The sequence below is a fragment of the Macaca nemestrina genome, chromosome 20, assembly GCF_043159975.1.
Source record: "Macaca nemestrina isolate mMacNem1 chromosome 20, mMacNem.hap1, whole genome shotgun sequence".
In the NCBI taxonomy this organism is placed as follows: Eukaryota; Metazoa; Chordata; class Mammalia; order Primates; family Cercopithecidae; genus Macaca; species Macaca nemestrina.
Window position 1 is genome coordinate 45,732,825 of NC_092144.1, and position 17,666 is coordinate 45,750,490.

The 17,666-nt window shown below is 41.0% G+C and overlaps 2 protein-coding genes across 8 annotated transcripts in view; both read right to left on the minus strand.

The window, feature by feature from the left end:
* The window catches only part of LOC105495467 (ZFP14 zinc finger protein), a 182,257-nt gene that overhangs the window by 58,365 nt on the left and 106,226 nt on the right, over positions 1 to 17,666 (minus strand). The gene's annotated exons all lie outside the window — the stretch shown is intronic.
* The window catches only part of LOC105495466 (ZFP82 zinc finger protein), a 28,102-nt gene that overhangs the window by 5,119 nt on the left and 5,317 nt on the right, over positions 1 to 17,666 (minus strand). For 3 of the 6 annotated variants that reach the window (XM_011765073.3, XM_011765075.3, XM_071086454.1), the window contains 3 exons: positions 14,855 to 14,941; positions 12,934 to 13,060; positions 10,925 to 11,017 (listed from right to left, as the gene is read on the minus strand). In XM_011765073.3, the coding sequence (XP_011763375.2) occupies positions 10,925 to 11,017; positions 12,934 to 13,060; positions 14,855 to 14,863 (229 nt within the window). In that variant the 5' untranslated portion in view covers positions 14,864 to 14,941. Of the gene's footprint in view, positions 1 to 5,503; positions 5,621 to 10,924; positions 11,018 to 12,933; positions 13,061 to 14,854; positions 14,942 to 16,972; positions 17,090 to 17,666 lie in introns of those variants that run through there. The other 3 variants (XM_071086453.1, XM_024797178.2, XM_024797177.2) reach the window with 3 other exon arrangements.

Sequence of the window (17,666 nt, forward strand, 5' to 3'; positions counted from 1 at the left end):
AGATGTAGGCCAGAGGATAGCAAGCCAGCAACAGGAACAGCCAGAGGAAAATCTACGTGCTGAATGAGTTGTGTATGAGAGAGAAACAGGATGAGGTTTTCAATTATGGCAATGTGGTCTCTATTAAAAAGTTGAAATCTAGAAACACAACTAGGAGTTAGCCAAAAAAAAAAAAAAGTTGAAATCATATAGACATTTTCTACTAAAACTAGAAATTAATAACAAAATTTAAAAAACTAAAACTAAAATCTACCTGAAAATTCAAAAGTCTATATTAAATAACTCTTAGGTCCACAGGAAAATAAGATCTGAAACAGTATTTTTGTTTTTGTTTGTTTGTTTTTTGAGATGGAGTCTCCCTCTGTCACCCAGGCTGGAATGCAGTGGTGTGACCTCGGCTCACTCACTGCAGCCTCTCCCTCTGGGCTCAAGTGATTCTCCTGCCTCAGCCTCCCGAGTAGCTGGGATTACAGATGTGTACCACCACACCTGGCTTTTTTTTTTTTTTTTTTTTTTTTGGTATTTTGTATTTTTAGTAGAGACAGGGTTTCACCATGTTGACCAGGCTGATCTCAAACTCCTGACTGATCCTCCCGCCTCCGCCTCCCAAAGTGCTGGGATTACAGGCATGAGCCAGGGCACCTGGCTGTATTTTAGTTTTTTTGAAAGTCATGGGAGGCCAGGTGCGGTGGCTCACACCTGTAATCCCAGTACTTTAGGAGGCTAAGGCAGGAGGATTTCTTCAGCCCAGGAGTTTGAGACCAGTCAGGGCAACATGGCAAGACCTCATCTCTAAAAAAAATAAATTAAAAAATTAGCTGGGGCCGGGCACGGTGGCTCAAGCCTGTAATCCCAGCACTTTGGGAGGCCGAGACGGGCGGATCGCAAGGTCAGGAGATCGAGACCATCCTGGCTAACATGGTGAAACCCCGTCTCTACTAAAAAATACAAAAAAATAGCCGGGTGAGGTGGCGGGCGCCTGTAGTCCCAGCTACTCGGGAGGCTGAGGCAGGAGAATGGCGTAAACCCGGGAGGCGGAGCTTGCAGTGAGCTGAGATCCGGCCACTGCACTCCAGCCTGGGCGACAGAGCGAGACTCCGTCTCAAAAAAAAAAAAAAAAATAAAATAAAATAAAATAAAATAAAATAAAATAAAATAAAAAATAAAATAAAAATAAATAAAATTAAAAAAAAATAAAAATAAAAAAAAAAAATTAGCTGGGCGCGGTGGTGTGCTATAGTCCCAGCTACTTGGGAGACTAAGGTAGGAGAAGTGCTTGAGCCCAGGAGGTCAAGGCTGCAGTGAGCTCTGTCTATGCCACTGCACTCTAGGTTGGGTGACAGAGCAAGACTCTGTTTCTTTAAAAATAATAATAATAATAATAAAGTCTACATTTTGAAAACTTTCATATAAGTATCTATAAAATATAACCATAGTGCTTATAAGAAAATTTAAAAACTAAAACACAGCAAAAGTGAAAAACATCATTAAAAGTCTCACTCAAAAAAAGAAAATAAAATTAAGCTGAAGCAAAGCAGAAGAAAAATATTAACCAATATAAAAGCAGAATCAGAATACAGAAATAGAAGTAATAAAGCATAAACAAATTTTTTTTTTTGAGATGGAGTTTTGCTCTTGTTGCCCAGGCTGGGGTGCAGTGGCCTGATCTTGGATTGCTGCAACCTCCACCTCCCGGTTCAAGCGATCCTCCTGCCTCAGTCTTCGGAGTAGCTGGGATTACAGGCACGTGCCGCCATGCCCAGCTAGTTTTTTGCGTTATTAGTAGAGATGGGTTTCATCATGTTGGCCAGGCTGGTCAAAAACTCGACCTCAGGTGATCCACCCGTCTTGGCCTCCCAAAGTGCAGGGATTACAGGCGTCAGCCACCGCGCCTGGCCTCATAAACCAGTTTTTTAATCAACAAAATATAAACCGTGGTTAAGATATTGAAAACAGCAAGAAAGTACAGACATAGAAATAAGAACAAAGTAAAAATGATCATGAATACAGAGGACAGATGACTATGCTAATAAATTTGAAAACATAGCTAAAATGGATAATTTGTTGTTGTTTTTTTTTGTTTTTTGGTTTGTGGTTTTTGAACGGAGTCTCAGTCTGTCACCCAGGCTAGAGTTCAGTGGCGTGATCTCTGTTCACTGCAACCTCCACCTCTGCCTGCCGACCCCCACCCCACCCCACTGCCTTCAAACAATTCTGCTGCCTCAGCCTCTCAAGTAGCTGCGATTACAAGCGCATGCCACCGCACCCGGCTAATTTTTGTATTTTTAGTAGAGATGGGGTTTCACCATCTTAGCCAGGCTGGTCTTGAACTCTTGACCTCATGATCTACCCACCTCAGCTTCCCAAAGTGCTGGGATTACAGGCATGAACCACCGTGCCCAGCTTAAAATGTATAATTTTTTTTTTTTTTTTTTTGAGACGGAGTCTCGCTCTGTCACCCAGGCTGGAGTGCAGTGGCCGGATCTCAGCTCACTGCAAGCTCCGCCTCCCGGGTTCACGCCATTCTCCTGCCTCAGCCTCCCGAGTAGCTGGGACTACAGGTGCCTGCCACCTCGCCCGGCTAAGTTTTTTTTTGTATTTTTAGTAGAGACGGGGTTTCACTGTGTTAGCCAGGATGGTCTCGATCTCCTGACCTCGTGATCCACCCGTCTCGGCCTCCCAAAGTGCTGGGATTACAGGCTTGAGCCACCGCGCCCGGCAAAATGTATAATTTTTTAGAAAAATATAATTTATCAAAACTGACCATGGAAGAGACAGATATTAATAAAATGTTTATATAGATCAATTCCCATAGAGCAAATAGAGAATGTGGTGAGACTTACCATCCCTTTTGTCAAAAATAAAGCTTTACAAAACTTACTTAAGCTTAAAGACAGGCTATCAAAATTCTTTTTCAACTAAGAATTATCAGGACTTCCAAACTGTTTTCATAAAGTGATACTGAAATAAAGATCGCTCACAAAAAGAAAACTACACACTAATTTTCTAAACACTGAAGAAAAAATTCTAAATATTTAATAAAACAGCACACTGAAAGACCCAAGGGGTGTTTATTACAAGAACGTTTTAGGCCGGGCGCAGTGGCTCACACCTGTAATCCCAACACTTTGGGAGGCCAAGGTGGGTGGATCACGAGGTCAGGAGTTCGAGACCTGCCTGGCCAATATGGTGAAACTCTGTCTCTATTAAAAATACAAAAGTTAGCAGGGTGTGGTGGCGCACGCTTGTAGTCCCAGCTACTTGAGAGGAGCTGAGTCCCAGCTACCCGGAGCTACTTGGGAGAAGAATTGCTTGAACCCAGGAGGCAGAGGTTGCAGTGAGCCAAGATCGTGCCACTGCACTCCAGCCTGGGCAACAAAAGCGAAACTCCGTCTCAAAAAAAAAAAAAAGAAGAAGAAGAATGTTTTAATGGTTCAATATGGGGAAATCTATTAAGACAATTCAACATATCAACACAATGAAGGAGAAAAAAAAATCACACAATCAATTCCATAGATGCTGAAAAGGTAACTAAAAAAAGACCAGAACTGTTCCTGAATTTGTTTTCCCAAGAAACAGCGTCTCCCTCTGTCACCCAGGCTGGAGTGCAGCAGTGCAATTACAGCTCACTGCCGCCTCTAACTCGTGGGCTCAAGCAATCCTCCCGCCTCATGTTCCTGATTTTTTTAAAAAAGCTCAATGAAACAGTAATGATACTTCCCTAAATGATAAAGTATATATTATCTTACCAAAAAGGCAGTTTGCCTAACATTACCACTACTATTAATGATGTAGTATTAGAGTTATTAGTCAACACAATTTAAAAATCAGGAAAAAAAATCAGAGGTAGAAGAATTACAGGTAAAACTCTATTTCCAAAGGATATGCCTGTCTAATTGGAAAACTCAAAGGTTTAAATATTATAAATGGCAACAAAATTTAGAAAGAAAATGTATAAAGTCAAAAAAATTTGATTTTATATCAAAATCAAAATACAAACAACAATAACCTTTGAATATACATTTAACAATAAAATATGAAGGGAAAAATCTCATTCATAATACTTACAAAAATTTAAAATATATGGATAACCTTTATGAGGAAAACTTTGAAACACTCACGAAGTATTTAGCATTGGGTATACTGAAGAAATCATACACCAAATCACAAGGAAGAGATTCCTGCACAGAAGCTAAGGGTGTCCCACCAAGGGTGGTCATATTAAGAAGTTGCTGAGCAAGAAGCAGGGATGGAGACAGTGGCAAAACACAGGGTAACTGCTGTGTTCAAAGTGGTCAGATATACTTAACCCTCAGGTTACCTCTCCAAGGCCAGACAGCAATTACTACTGTTCACCTCCAGAGGAGGCAACAGACAAGGGGTTAGGGTATCAGAGACAGGTCAGTGGCTGGTCATGTCCTGGGGATACAGCCACAGTCACAGGCCCAGGTGACAAAGCACCCCACCTCACAAGAGGCAACTATGCTTGTTCCAAACAAGTTTAGGTGCGTTTCACTTTTTTCCTGAAAGTATCTAATTTAATAAACGTTAAATAAATTCATGAGTGTAAACTCACGAATAACAATGAGGAAACAGCTGATTCTATGAAAACAAAATTGAACACTTCAGAAAACTGATGATAAATACAGATTGCTAAAAATCTCAGCTGTTGAAAATTAAGTGTAGGAAATACAATAGTAAAAAGTGAAAGAAAACATAACAATCAAAAAGTATTCTGTACTCATACTGCAAGTTTGATTCCTATTCTACTTTAAAAATAAATAAAACTGCGCCGGGTGCGGTGGCTCAAGCCTGTAATCCCAGCACTTTGGGAGGCCGAGATGGGCAGATCATGAGGTCAGGAGATCGAGACCATCCTGGCTAACACGGTGAAACCCCGTCTCTACTAAAAATACAAAAAACTAGCCGGGCGAGGTGGTGGGCGCCTGTAGTCCCAGCTACTCGGGAGGCTGAGGCAGGAGAATGGCGTAAACCCAGGAGGCGGAGCTTGCAGTGAGCTGAGATCCGGCCACTGCACACTCCAGCCTGGGCGACAAGCGAGACTCCGTCTCAAAAAAAATAAAAAAAAATTAAAAAAAAAAATAAATAAATAAAACTGGAAATAATAGACTTTGTATTATGTGTGTGATTTAGATGAAAAATGAAATACAATGAGACAATGGAAAGGAAGACTTGGACACTATCAAAAATACTGGCAAACAGACATACATTTGAATGTTCTAAGTTAAAATAATACTTTCATGGTATGTACATAAAATATATGACCCATTTTTTTTTAATGACTAACAGATCTATTACCAGTCCCAAATCTGTTGGATCAAAGGATTTCTAGTCTATTAAACACTTCTGATGAGAATGTAGAAAAGTCCTTTTTTTGATCAGGTAAAAATACATAAATATAAAAAATCATAAATGTGATTCCTCTTTGCAGAGAACCACCTTTAATTAAACAGAAAATGTCATATAAATCACTTAGACTTACTCTATTTGGGCACTGTATCGACCATCTTACTTTGTTGAAACAAGAAGTCTGGGATACAAAAGATTTGGTTCCAAGGAAGTCCTATTTGCATTTCAACACAGGGACAATGCACAAAGATCTGAAAATAATAAAACCTGACATCTAAGGAACTGTACTTCAGAGAACCAATTTTAATCACATCCTGAATAAGCCCATACTGAATGCTAATAATATTCCATTGATGCTCTCACATTCTATTGATCTTTCTTATTTCACTGAGAAAACAGCAACAGAAGAATAAGCTGTCTTCTCTCCACCATCCTGACCAACCTACCTGCACACGTAACTACACTGTTTTCCCTTTTATTCCCCTTACTCACTGGATCCTTTCCCACTCCAGTCTTGAAGACATTGCTCCAACAATTATGCCCTTTCTCTACTGTATTGATTTCCTCCACCCATAGAATCATTCCCATGAGCACACAAACATGCCCTCATGTCATAAAATACACTGCTTTTTAACCCATATCCCCAGTGTAACTGCCAACCCTATTTCCCAGCTTCCCTTCATACATAATTCCTCCAAAGAGTTGTCTTATATTCATTCTCATTACTGCCTCACCAACCCTTCTCTCATCAAGTCACTCCACTTGGGCTTTCATCCTGACTCCACTGAAATCTTTCTTGACAATCTCACCAGGATTCTCCATCTTGCTAGAACCTGGGGTCAATTCTCAGTCCTCATTCTCTACTCCCTCCATGGTGAAACATTTACTTTATTTTTATTTTATCTCAATGGCTGCTCCTTTTTTCTCTTTTGTTGTCCCTCTTTCCCTCTTTCAAAGGTCTACATGGTAGAGTGACCCATGAGTCAGTTCTCAGGCTGCTTCTCCTTATCTGCTTTATTTCACCTGCCTGCCTTCCCTAGTTGGTCACATCCAGACCCATGAATGTAAATTCCAACCATCAAGAGAGCCAAACATAAACCAGGCTGTAATCTCTCCAAGTTCCAGGTGTACATATTCACCTGCCTACGCAACATCTCAAACTGGACAGATATTAATCATATCAAATTTAAAATATCTTAAACAGAAATTCTTAGTGTCAACCTTCCAACTTGCTCTTCCTATCTTCCCACTTCAGTAAATTCTGCTTCTATTAACCCAATTGTTTAAGCCAACACCCATTTCTTCTCCTTTTATATCACTCCTTCCCACTTAGTTCACTTATAATCCTATCAGCATGTTCTTTTGACAGTGCCTTCAAACACATCATGAGCCTAACAGCTTCCTACTACTTCCTAACAATGCCATTCTTATCCAAACCACCACCCTGTCTAACTCAACAACTGAAACTGCCTCCATATCAGTGCTTCCTGCTTTTGCACTCAACTGGAGAAATCATTTTAGAATACAAGCAGCCTGTGGCTTTCAATTTCTCTTCGTGATTACATTACCAGGTCCTTGCCTAACTCTGATCTCATCTTGTTACTTTCCCTTTCCCTGCTCTGACCATAATGGCCGTCTTTGTTATTCCTCAGACAAGCAAGGCTAACGCCCCACTCAGACCTTTTCTATCAGCTCATAATGCCCTTTTCCCAGAAAATGACATGTCTTGAGCCCTTACTTCATGTCTCTTTTCAAATATCACCTTAAGAAAGTCATTTGTCCACTTTTCTGAAGGCATGTTATTTATAGTTTAATCAAACTTTCTTTTTTTTTTTTTTTTTTTGTTTTGTTTTTTGAGACGGAGTCTCGCTCTGTCGCCCAGGCTGGAGTGCAGTGGCGCGATCTCGGCTCACTGCAAGCTCCGCCTCCTGGGTTTACGCCATTCTCCTGCCTCAGCCTCCCGAGTCGCTGGGACTACAGGCGCCCGCCACCGCGCCCGGCTAATTTTTTTTGTATTTTTAGTAGAGACGGGGTTTCACCGTGGTCTCGATCTCCTGACCTTGTGATCCGCCCGCCTCGGCCTCCCAAAGTGCTGGGATTACAGGTGTGAGCCACCGCGCCCGGCCATCAAACTTTCTTAAAGGAAGAATAGAAAAGAAAGAAAAAAAAATACATGGTCTTGTTTAAGGTGTCTAACTCTGAGCCAACAGTTATTATTTTGGCAAAATGCTTCCTGACTAAATGGATATTATCTTATTCACTTGGAACCTCTGCATTACATTTTGAGTATTAATAATTGTAGATGTCACTTAATTACCTGAATGTGAATTTTAAAATAGATTAGGGGGCTGGGCACGGTGGTTCACACCTGTAATCCCAGCACTTTGGGAGGCCGAGGCAGGCAGATCACAGGGTCAGGAGACAGACACCATCCTGGCTAACATGGTGAAATCCCGTCTCTACTAAAAATACAAAAAATTTAGCCGGGCGTGGTGGCAGGCGCCTGTAGTCCCAGCTACTCGGGAGGCTGAGGCAGGAGAATGGTGTGAACCCGGGAGGTGGAGCTTGCAGTGAGCTAAGATCACGCCACTGCACTCCAGCCTGGGCAAAAGAGTGAGACTCCGTCTCAAAAAAAATAAATAAAATAAAATAAAATAAAATTTAAATTTAAAAATAAGATTAGAGATTAGAGGGAAAAAGCATGTTTTTCTTTCTTTTGGTAGAAGGTTAAGTCGGAAGATAGAACATTACAAACAGTGTAGGCACTGAAATGGCCCTACGGTTATAAAATAAGAACTAGTACCCTAAAATAAGTGTCCTCATCCAGACCTGAATATACAGAGAAGAAAATACAAAATTACAACATATGTCTCTGTATAAAAACATTTTGAAAGCCTTTTGTGGCTGGGTGCGGTGGCTCTCACCTGTAATTCCAGCACTTTGGGAGGCCAAGATGGGCGGATCATGAGGTCAGGAGTTCGAAACCAGCCTGACCAACATGATTAAACCCCATCTCTACTATAAAAATTAGCCAGGCATAGCCAGGTGCGGTGGCTCACGCCTGGAATCCCAGCACTTTGGGAGGCCAAGCCGGGCAGAACACAAGGTCAGGAGATCGAGACCAACCTGGCTAATGTGGTGAAATCCTGACTCTACTAAAAAAAAATACAAAAACTTAGCTGGGCATGGTGGCGGGCGCCTGTAGTCCCAGCTTCTCGGGAGGCTGAGGCAGGAGGAATGGCGAGAAACTGGGAGGTGGAACTTGCAGTGAGCCGAGATTGCACCACTGCACTATAGCCTGGGCAACAGAGCGAGACTCCGTCTCAAAAAAAAAAAACAAAACAAAAACATTTGAAACAAGAGCTGCAAAGAGAGATGAAAACAGCACCTAGACAAGGTAAATGAAAGATAATGAGATCATTCTCTCTAGAGTCTACTATATCCATATTTCTTTTTTTTTTTTTTTTTTTTTTGAGACGGAGTCTAGCTGTGTCGCCCAGGCTGGAGTGCAGTGGCCAGATCTCAGCTCACTGCAAGCTCCGCCTCCCGGGTTTTTACGCCATTCTCCTGCCTCAGCCTCCCGAGTAGCCGGGACTACAGGCGCCCGCCACCTCGCCCGGCTAGTTTTTCGTATTTTTTAGTAGAGACGGGGTTTCACCGTGTTAGCCAGGATGGTCTCGATCTCCTGACCTCGTGATCCGCCCGTCTCGGCCTCCCAAAGTGCTGGGATTACAGGCTTGAGCCACCGCGCCTGGCCCATATTTCTTCTTAATGTGAAGATAGATAGATACATAGATGGAAAAAGCAAGTAAGAATGATATTCTGTGATCTAGAAGCTATCTTCTAGAATAATTCATATGAAACTTTAGTTGCTGATAACACATATGATTATAATATCAAGCATACCGTTTTTGTAGTCTTTTATTTTCCTTTAATAATTTAAGAGAAAAGATGGGGGGAAAAAGGCTTCTCTGATAACTAAAATAATCTTCCCATAGCACATCTCCATCCCCTTACTCTGCATACTTTTCGTTATAGCACTCTCATTACCTGACATTGTATTTCCTATTTATTTATAGGTATTACGTTTTTCTTATTACAAGTTAAATTCGGTGGGAATAGAAACTTGACTGGTTGTTTACTACTGTACTCTGAGGCCACCTATCTATTTATTAAAGACCGAAGTAAAAGTCCTAAACCCCGACAGACGGAAGGACCCTCTTTTGGCTAAAGACCCCCAAACTTTAAGTTCCCAGTCATGGCACATGGCGGAACAGAAGGCTGGTCATGACCCATTTGCTTCCAATCCCTTTCACCTTTCTGATCATTAGATTTTCTCAAAAGTCAGCTTGAGAAAATCAAAGGCTGAAAGACCCTTTTGCTTACTTCATCAGAACACTCCCCCACCACTCCACACTCCTGTTTTTATGGTTCCAACATGACAGCTATTCCAGTCCACAGCTTGTTCTTGATAAACAACTTACAGCCTTGGACTGGTTTTGACTGGTCTCCTAAAGATACACAGATCATGGACTTGTGTCCTACATTTACCCTTTTAAAGTATAGGTCCTACTTATAATGCGTTTAAATGTTAAATCTCTACCCTAAAGTGATCATAGGACTTATGTTAACCTAATATGCATGTGTACAGTCTCCTTCCTGAGTATTCATAGCTCCTCCTGTAGCCTGTTGAACATGTATACTTGGCTAACATTCAGCATATGTTTCTGTCTTACCCTCTACCTCCCTTGAAGTGCCTGTCTCTGGGCAGAAACCTAGGCTACACTTCCCAGTCTGTCAGAATAACCACCTTGCAAGCTGCAACCCTTTATGAAAAATAAAGCACTCCTTTCCAAATGTATGAACTTTGTCATTCTTCAGCTGACACTATAAATGCAAAAGAGGGGCCGGGCACGGTGGCTCACATCTGTAATCTCAGCACTTTGGGAGGCTGAGGTGGGCGGATCACCTGAGGTCAGGAGTTCAAGACCAGCCTCGCCAACATGGCAAAACCCTGTCTCTACTAACATGGCAAAACCCCGTCTCTACTAAAAATACAAAAATTAGCCAGGCGCGATGGCACATGCCTATAAACCCAGCTACTCGGGAGGCTGAGGCAGGAGAATCGCTGAACCCAGAAGGTGGAGGCTGCAGTGAGCCGAGATCGTGCCATTGCACTCCAGCCTGGCAACAAGAGCAAAATTCCATCTCAGGAAAAAAAAAAAATGCAAAAGAGGAAAGCAACTGAATCAAAATATACAATGGTTGTCAACAGTGAGCCAAAGAGAGCACCACCCCACCCCTCAGTTCCATCAAAGAGGAGGAAAACTACAGAGAACAATAATAAAAAAGAAGAGTGGTAAATGGGACAAATAAGTGGTTATTTTAGTACCCCCCAACTAAGACCTTAATTTGCTCCCCAGGTTGCAGACCTTTCCTCCTTGGGCCACAGACCTTTCAAGAGGGCTTTCTAAACAACATAAGGATGTGCCTCTTCCCCAACCATCTGGGGCTCCCTGTGGTGATGGCTTCTTCCTGACCAACTGGCCCTCACCTGGATATTGTCTTCTTCCTTTCCTCACAACTTTCCAAGGCTCTTTTCCTTGTTCCAATAAGGAAATCACATCTGGTTTAGAAATGAAGCATCCTGTTTAGAAGAAAAGGAATATAAGGTACATGAAAATAAAAAATAAATCAAAATCACTTTGATTCAGTCTTGGTTAAATTATATGTCAAAACAGTAATTGATAAGGCAAAACAAAGAAGTGAAAGATGTTTTAAAAACATGTACATTAAGGTTACACAATAAATAGATATTAGAGAAGGAATGAAAAAATCTTTTCAAAATCTATATTCATATAAGTGTTTCTTCTTCAGAGGCAATAGTGGTTGAGATCACAGACTGCTGGGTGCAAATCCTGTCTGAGCCACATCCCAGTTGTGTGGCCTTGGGCAAGTTACTTCTATGCTACCTTTTCCTTCCCTATAAAATAGGGATAATCATAGTACCTATCTTATATGATTATTGTTAATACTATATTTATATATGTCTGTATCTAAACATTGCCTAGAGTATATACCAAACACTATTCATATTTCATTAGCTATTGGTTATTCTTCTTTTGCTGAGAGGAAAAATAAGCTTCCTACGAGATGTATTATTATTTCTTGGATATTCAAACAATGTTAAATTAAATGTAAAGTTCTTGGATTTTAACAGCTTTACTGCAATATAATTTATGTAACATAAAATCTAACTGTTTTAAGTGTACAATTCAATGATTTTTAGTAAATTTACAGAGTTGTGCAAACATCACCACAATCAACACTTAGAATATTTCCATCATCCCCCAAACATCCCTGCTGGTCACTGGCAGTCAATCCTCATTCCTACTCCCAGCCCCAGACATCCATTGATCTTCTTTTTGTCTCTACAGATTTGCTTTTTCTGGGCATTTTATATAAACAGAATCATATAATATGTAATCTTTTGCATCTGGCTTCTTTCACTTAGCATCGTGTTTTTGATATTCTTGCATGCTATAACATGTATCAGGAGTTTGGTCCTTCAATGAATAGTCTATTGTATGACTGTGCCATATTTTATTTATCCATTTATTTAGACATTGTGAATAATGCTGCTGTGAATACTTATACATCTTTGTATAGACACATGTTTTTATTTCTCTTGAGTAAACATTTAGGAGAAGAATTACAGGGTCATATCTTTAACATCTTACATTCCCACTGTAATGTATGAGGGTTCCAGTTTTTCCATATACTCACTAATAATTATTTTGTCTTTTGACTAATAATTGTATATATTTATAGGCTACAATGCGATGTTTTGATACATGTTACTGTGAAATTAGCAAATCAGGGTAATCAGCATATCCATCACCTCAAATATTTATTATTTCTTTTCTTTGTAGTGAGGACATTAAAAACACTCTCTTGTAGCCATTTTGAAATATACAATACACATTATTATTAACTATACTCATCTTGCTGTGCAATAAAACACATGAACAAAATTCTTACGTTTTTAATTTTCAATCATAAAAGTAGGTAAAGCTGGTAAAATTGAGTATGTTTATTTATTAATGAAAGGTATGAGTTCTTTTGAATTGTAAATAAATGCTGTTGATCCATTTTGCCACTACATAAATCATATGTATTCTTTTGATAGAGTAAACTCAATAAACAGGATCTAGCTATTTCCCTTACAAATACACCAACAAGCAACAAAACATCTAAAGTAATTCTGAATCCAAACACAAAGTGAAGCTTGTTTTCTTTGACACTGGTAAGGCTACAAATCACAAAGATCTCAAACCCAGCCCCTTCGTTATTAAGGAAGGCCCAAGGGCTACTTAAGGATGGGGAGGGTGGATGTGCTTAATGAAAGTGCTCACTTCCAGTGAAATAAAGCTCAAAGTGTTCCCTTTAGAAAGTGGAGCAAAAATTTAGATAGTTTCCTAAAAGATACTCTTGAAATTTCCAGAGGAAAAAGTTGATGTTACAGAGAACAGAGTCTAAATTCCTAGAAGCAGTTGACCTTACCCAGAGAGACCAAGTTGCTGTAGTTCTCCAACATCACATCTCTGTACAAGTCCTTCTGTTCCAAGTCCAGGTATTCCCACTCTTCCGGAGAGAAGTCTATGGATACATCACTGAACATCACCGATCGCTGAAATGACAAACCACACATTATAAATGAAATGGAAGAAAATGTATTTTAAGATAGAAGGAGAAAAGAGGGAAGAGATACTGCAGGAAGTGGACCATATGGTAAGAAAACAGGCTCGGGCTGGAAGCCTGCAACACAGCGAGTCAGGAAATGAGCGTGCCTGAAGCAAAGTGCCTGGGTTCCTGAAGGATCCTGTTGCTACAGACACAGCCTCTTATACTCCGGCAAATCTTAATCTAGACATGCCTGGGAAAGAAAAAAAATCAGTTTTCCAATTAAATGAAATACTGTATATAAGCCTTTGCCTACTATGTCTCCCTCATAAATTCCCAAGGAAGGTGAGTTCTTCCACCCCTTTCTCCTTAAATAACAGATTGTTTTTTAAAGCCTCCCTCCGTATAATATCTTTATTTTAGAAAAGGATCTAAATGCAATTAGAGAATGTCTTCTAAGTTTGTCCTAGAAGCAGATCATATCATAAGCATTTTTCTAATTATGACTGTTAAAAATTGGTTGTATAGTCTGGGCACCGTGGCTCACGCCTGTAATCCCAGCACTTTCAGAGGCCGAGGTGGGAGGATTACCTGAGGTCGGGAGTTCGAGACCAGCCTGACCAACAGGAGAAACCCTGTCTCTACTAAAAATACAAAATTAGTTGGGCCTGGTGGCACACACCTCTAATCCTAGCTACTCGGGAAGCTAAGGCAGCAGAATCGCTTGAACCCAGGAGGTAGAGGTTTTGGTAAGCCAAGATGGCACCATTGCACTCCAGCCCAGCCAACAAAAGCAAAACTCTGTCTCAAAAAAAAAAAAAAATTGGTTGTATAATAGTCTATACAATGCATATGTGAGATTTAATCATTCTTCTATACTTAGATATTTTGGTTGGACAAAACCTTAAGATCCTCCTCAATTCTGGGAGTCAACATGACTACTTATGTACCTGGATTACCTTCTCACATGCTATCACTTTCTATCCCTCACTGTATGCCTTCCTGATTCCTGAGTTAAAGGATACTGATACAGCATAATCCAGAATCACAAAGATGTCATTCTAGACCAGCACATCCTGTTCAACCAAAAATGGAATCTTGTTCCTGTGTAACTCAGGAATTCCAAGAGAAGATCTCAGATCTCTCTGTATGTAAGACCTAGCCACACCCCTAATCAGTCCTAAAAGCCTCACAGAGCATGAGATCTTATGATATACTGAGGCTGAGGCCAACTAACAACAACTCTTACCTTTTTGTTTTTTAACTTTTTCTTTTTTTTTTAAGAGACAGGGTCTCCCTCTGTCACCCAGGCTGGAGTACAGTGGCACATCCACAGCTTCACTGCAGCCTCGAACTCCTGGGCTCAAGCAATCCTCCCATGTCAACCTCCTGAATGGGTGGGATTACAAGTGCAAGCCACCATGCCCAGCCACGACCCTTATCTTATGTACTTGGAAAACTCAAGTCTGGAAAAGTTCAGTTTTCCTATAAGTGGCTAAATGGGCCCATCCTCTCTTATCAACTCACAAAGACTGGTAAAATATTTAAGAGATTTCATTTTTCCTCCATTGCAGCTTTTAGCAGAAGACTGAGCACATATAGGAGACGCGGAATGATTTGTTCAACAAATACAAGAACAATGACTAGAATAAAGAGTGTTCATAGGACAAGCATTGTGGTTCACCCGCCACTGGATGTGGAAGAACTGGAAGAAGGTTCTTCCAGTTAGGAAGTTTCAGGATAAAAAAATGGTGACAGGACCTTGACATGATAGTATTCCCAGAAGGAGAAAAAAACTTACAAGGGCCATGGTATAGAAATTCAAGAACTGGTCAGTCCTCCTTGGGGTTTACTTGCCAGGAGAAGCACCGAGTTCACAGAGGCTGATCTAGGGGGAGGAAAACAAGGCCATGAGATCAGATGGACCTCAGAAATCCCCAAATGACTTGAGTTACTATGATCTTTCCCCTCTCTTCTGATCTCTCCACCACAGCACCCCCAACACACACGTGTGCACACACACACAGACAGAGAGAAATTTGAGGGAGCCTGGACGAGTCTAATCCGTTGCTAATTCCAGGGCTGATAAGGGGCCATATCATCTAAACCATAATCTTCCTCCTTCAAAGTTTCATAGGTCTGTTTAGATTCACCAGACACAAAGAGAGAAATTCATAAAGACCAAGCCTGGCAGCCATTACCACCACAAAATTGCTGCACTGGCAGCCCTGCTTGCAGCCAGAACAACTTTCAAAGTCCTCCTGGCTCATCACTCTCTCTTTCCAGTCAGAATCAGAATCATCCACATTGTCTTCTGGAATGAATTCATTTGTCATTCTCTTTCTTACAACCTAGGCTGAACAGGCATGGACTCATGCTCTTGGTCATTTGACAAGAACGAATGTCTATTTATCAAGAATTCCCGTATGTTGGGTGTTATATGTGTGTGTGTATGTGTGTATATATACATACATATATAAACATATATATATATATTTTTTTTTTTTTTCCTTTTTTTTGAGACGGAGTCTCTCTCTTATTGCCCAGGCTGGAGTGCAGTGGCACAATCTTGGCTCACTGCAACCTCCAGCTCCTGGGTTCAAGCGATTCTTCTGCCTCAGCCACCCGAGTAGCTAGGACTACAGGCGTGCGCCACCACACCAGGCTAATTCTTGTATTTTTAGTAGAGACGGGGTTTCACCATATTCACCAGGCTGGTCTCGAACTCGTGATCTGCCCACCTTGGCCTCCCAAAGTGCTGGGATTACAGATGTGAGCCACCGCACCTGGCCTGTTTTATATATATTAACTCTATACTCAGGATGGCTCTTTAGCACAATAATTATTCTATCCATGCAATGGATCAGAAATTCACATGAAGAGAAATAAAACCACTTGGGCTGGGTGTGGTGGCTCACGCCTATAATCCCAGCACTTTGGGAGGCCGAGGCAGGTGAATCACCTGAGGTCAGGAGTTCGAGACCAGCCTGACCAACGTGGTAAAACCCTGTCTCTACTAAAAATACAAAAATTAGCTGGGTGTGGTGGCAGACACCTGTAATCCCAGGTGAGGCAGGAAAATTGCTTGGACTTGGTGGGGGCGGAGGTTGCAGTGAGCCGAGACTGCGCCATTGCACTCCAGCCTGGGAGACAGAGCGACACTCCGTCTTGAGAAAAAAAAAAAGGAAATAAAATCACTTGTAGAAATGCAGTTTATGAGTAGCAAAGCTGCATTTGGAATCATTTATCTAACCACAGAGTCAGCTTTCCTTCAACTCTAGCTCTTTTCTCTGAAACCCAGAATTTCTATTCCAGTGAGAGAAAACTGGCATGTATGATTCACTAAAAATAAAATAAAATAAAATAAAAATAACACATCAACTTGCCAACAGGTATCTGGTACTGATGCCCATATTAGTAAGCATGAGAGCAAATGAACATTCTAACCAGTATACTGCAGATTATATAGATTTTAAAGTATGTATGAGCAGCATTTAAACCATACACACTCTTTGATTCAGAAATTCTACTTTGGGGATTAAAAAAATAATTGTACATATGATCAAAGGTATGTGTATGAGTATGTGGATATTGTTCATAATAGAAAAAAGCTGGAAAGAATCTAAATGTCCTTCAATAGAAAACAGGTTAAATAAATCATAAAGCATCCATAGAGTAAAACAAACTGCTGTCATTTAAAAAAATGATGATGTAGCTCTTTTTTTTTTTTTTTTTGAGACAGAGTCTCGCTCTGTTGCCCAGGCTGGAGTGCAGTGGCCGGATCTCAGCTCACTGCAAGCTCCGCCTCCCGGGTCTACGCCATTCTCCTGCCTCAGCCCCCTGAGTAGCTGGGACTACAGGCGCCCGCCACCTCGCCCGGCTAGTTTTTTGTATTTTTTTAGTACAGACGGGGTTTCACCGTGTTAGCCAGGCTGGTCTCGATCTCCTGACCGCGTGATCCACCCGTCTTGGCCTCCCAAAGTGCTGGGATTACAGGCTTGAGCCACCACGCCCGGCTGATGATGTAGCTCTTTAACTGGAAAGATGGAAATATATTCAGTACAGTTTGTTGAGTGAAGAATGCAGTAACAGTTGTGAGTGGTATGATCCTGTTAAGGTACAGCAAAAACAGATGTGAGAGAGAGAGAGAGAGAGAGAGCATGTGTGTGTGTGTGTGTGTGTGTGTGTGTATGAATCTCTAAATACTAAGTTTTAGAAAATATACAAGGACATATTCTTAGAAAAATAAAATGAACATTATGAGGACATCTGTAAAGTATACATACAAATCAGCACAAAGAAACACAGAGAGGCATCAATAGATAGTGATCTTGATTTTCTTTTTGCTTACATTTATTTCATGATTCTACATGACCATATATATATTTGAAATATGGATTTTAACTTTGCATAGTGGAAAACGTTCTTTTTTTTTTTTTTTTTTTTTTGAGACGGAGTCTCGCTCTGTCGCCCAGGCTGGAGTGCAGTGGCTGGATCTCAGCTCACTGCAAGCTCTGCCTCCCGGGTTCACGCCATTCTCCTGCCTCAGCCTCCCAAGTAGCTGGGACTACAGACGCCCGCCACCTCGCCCGGCTAGTTTTTTGTATTTAGTA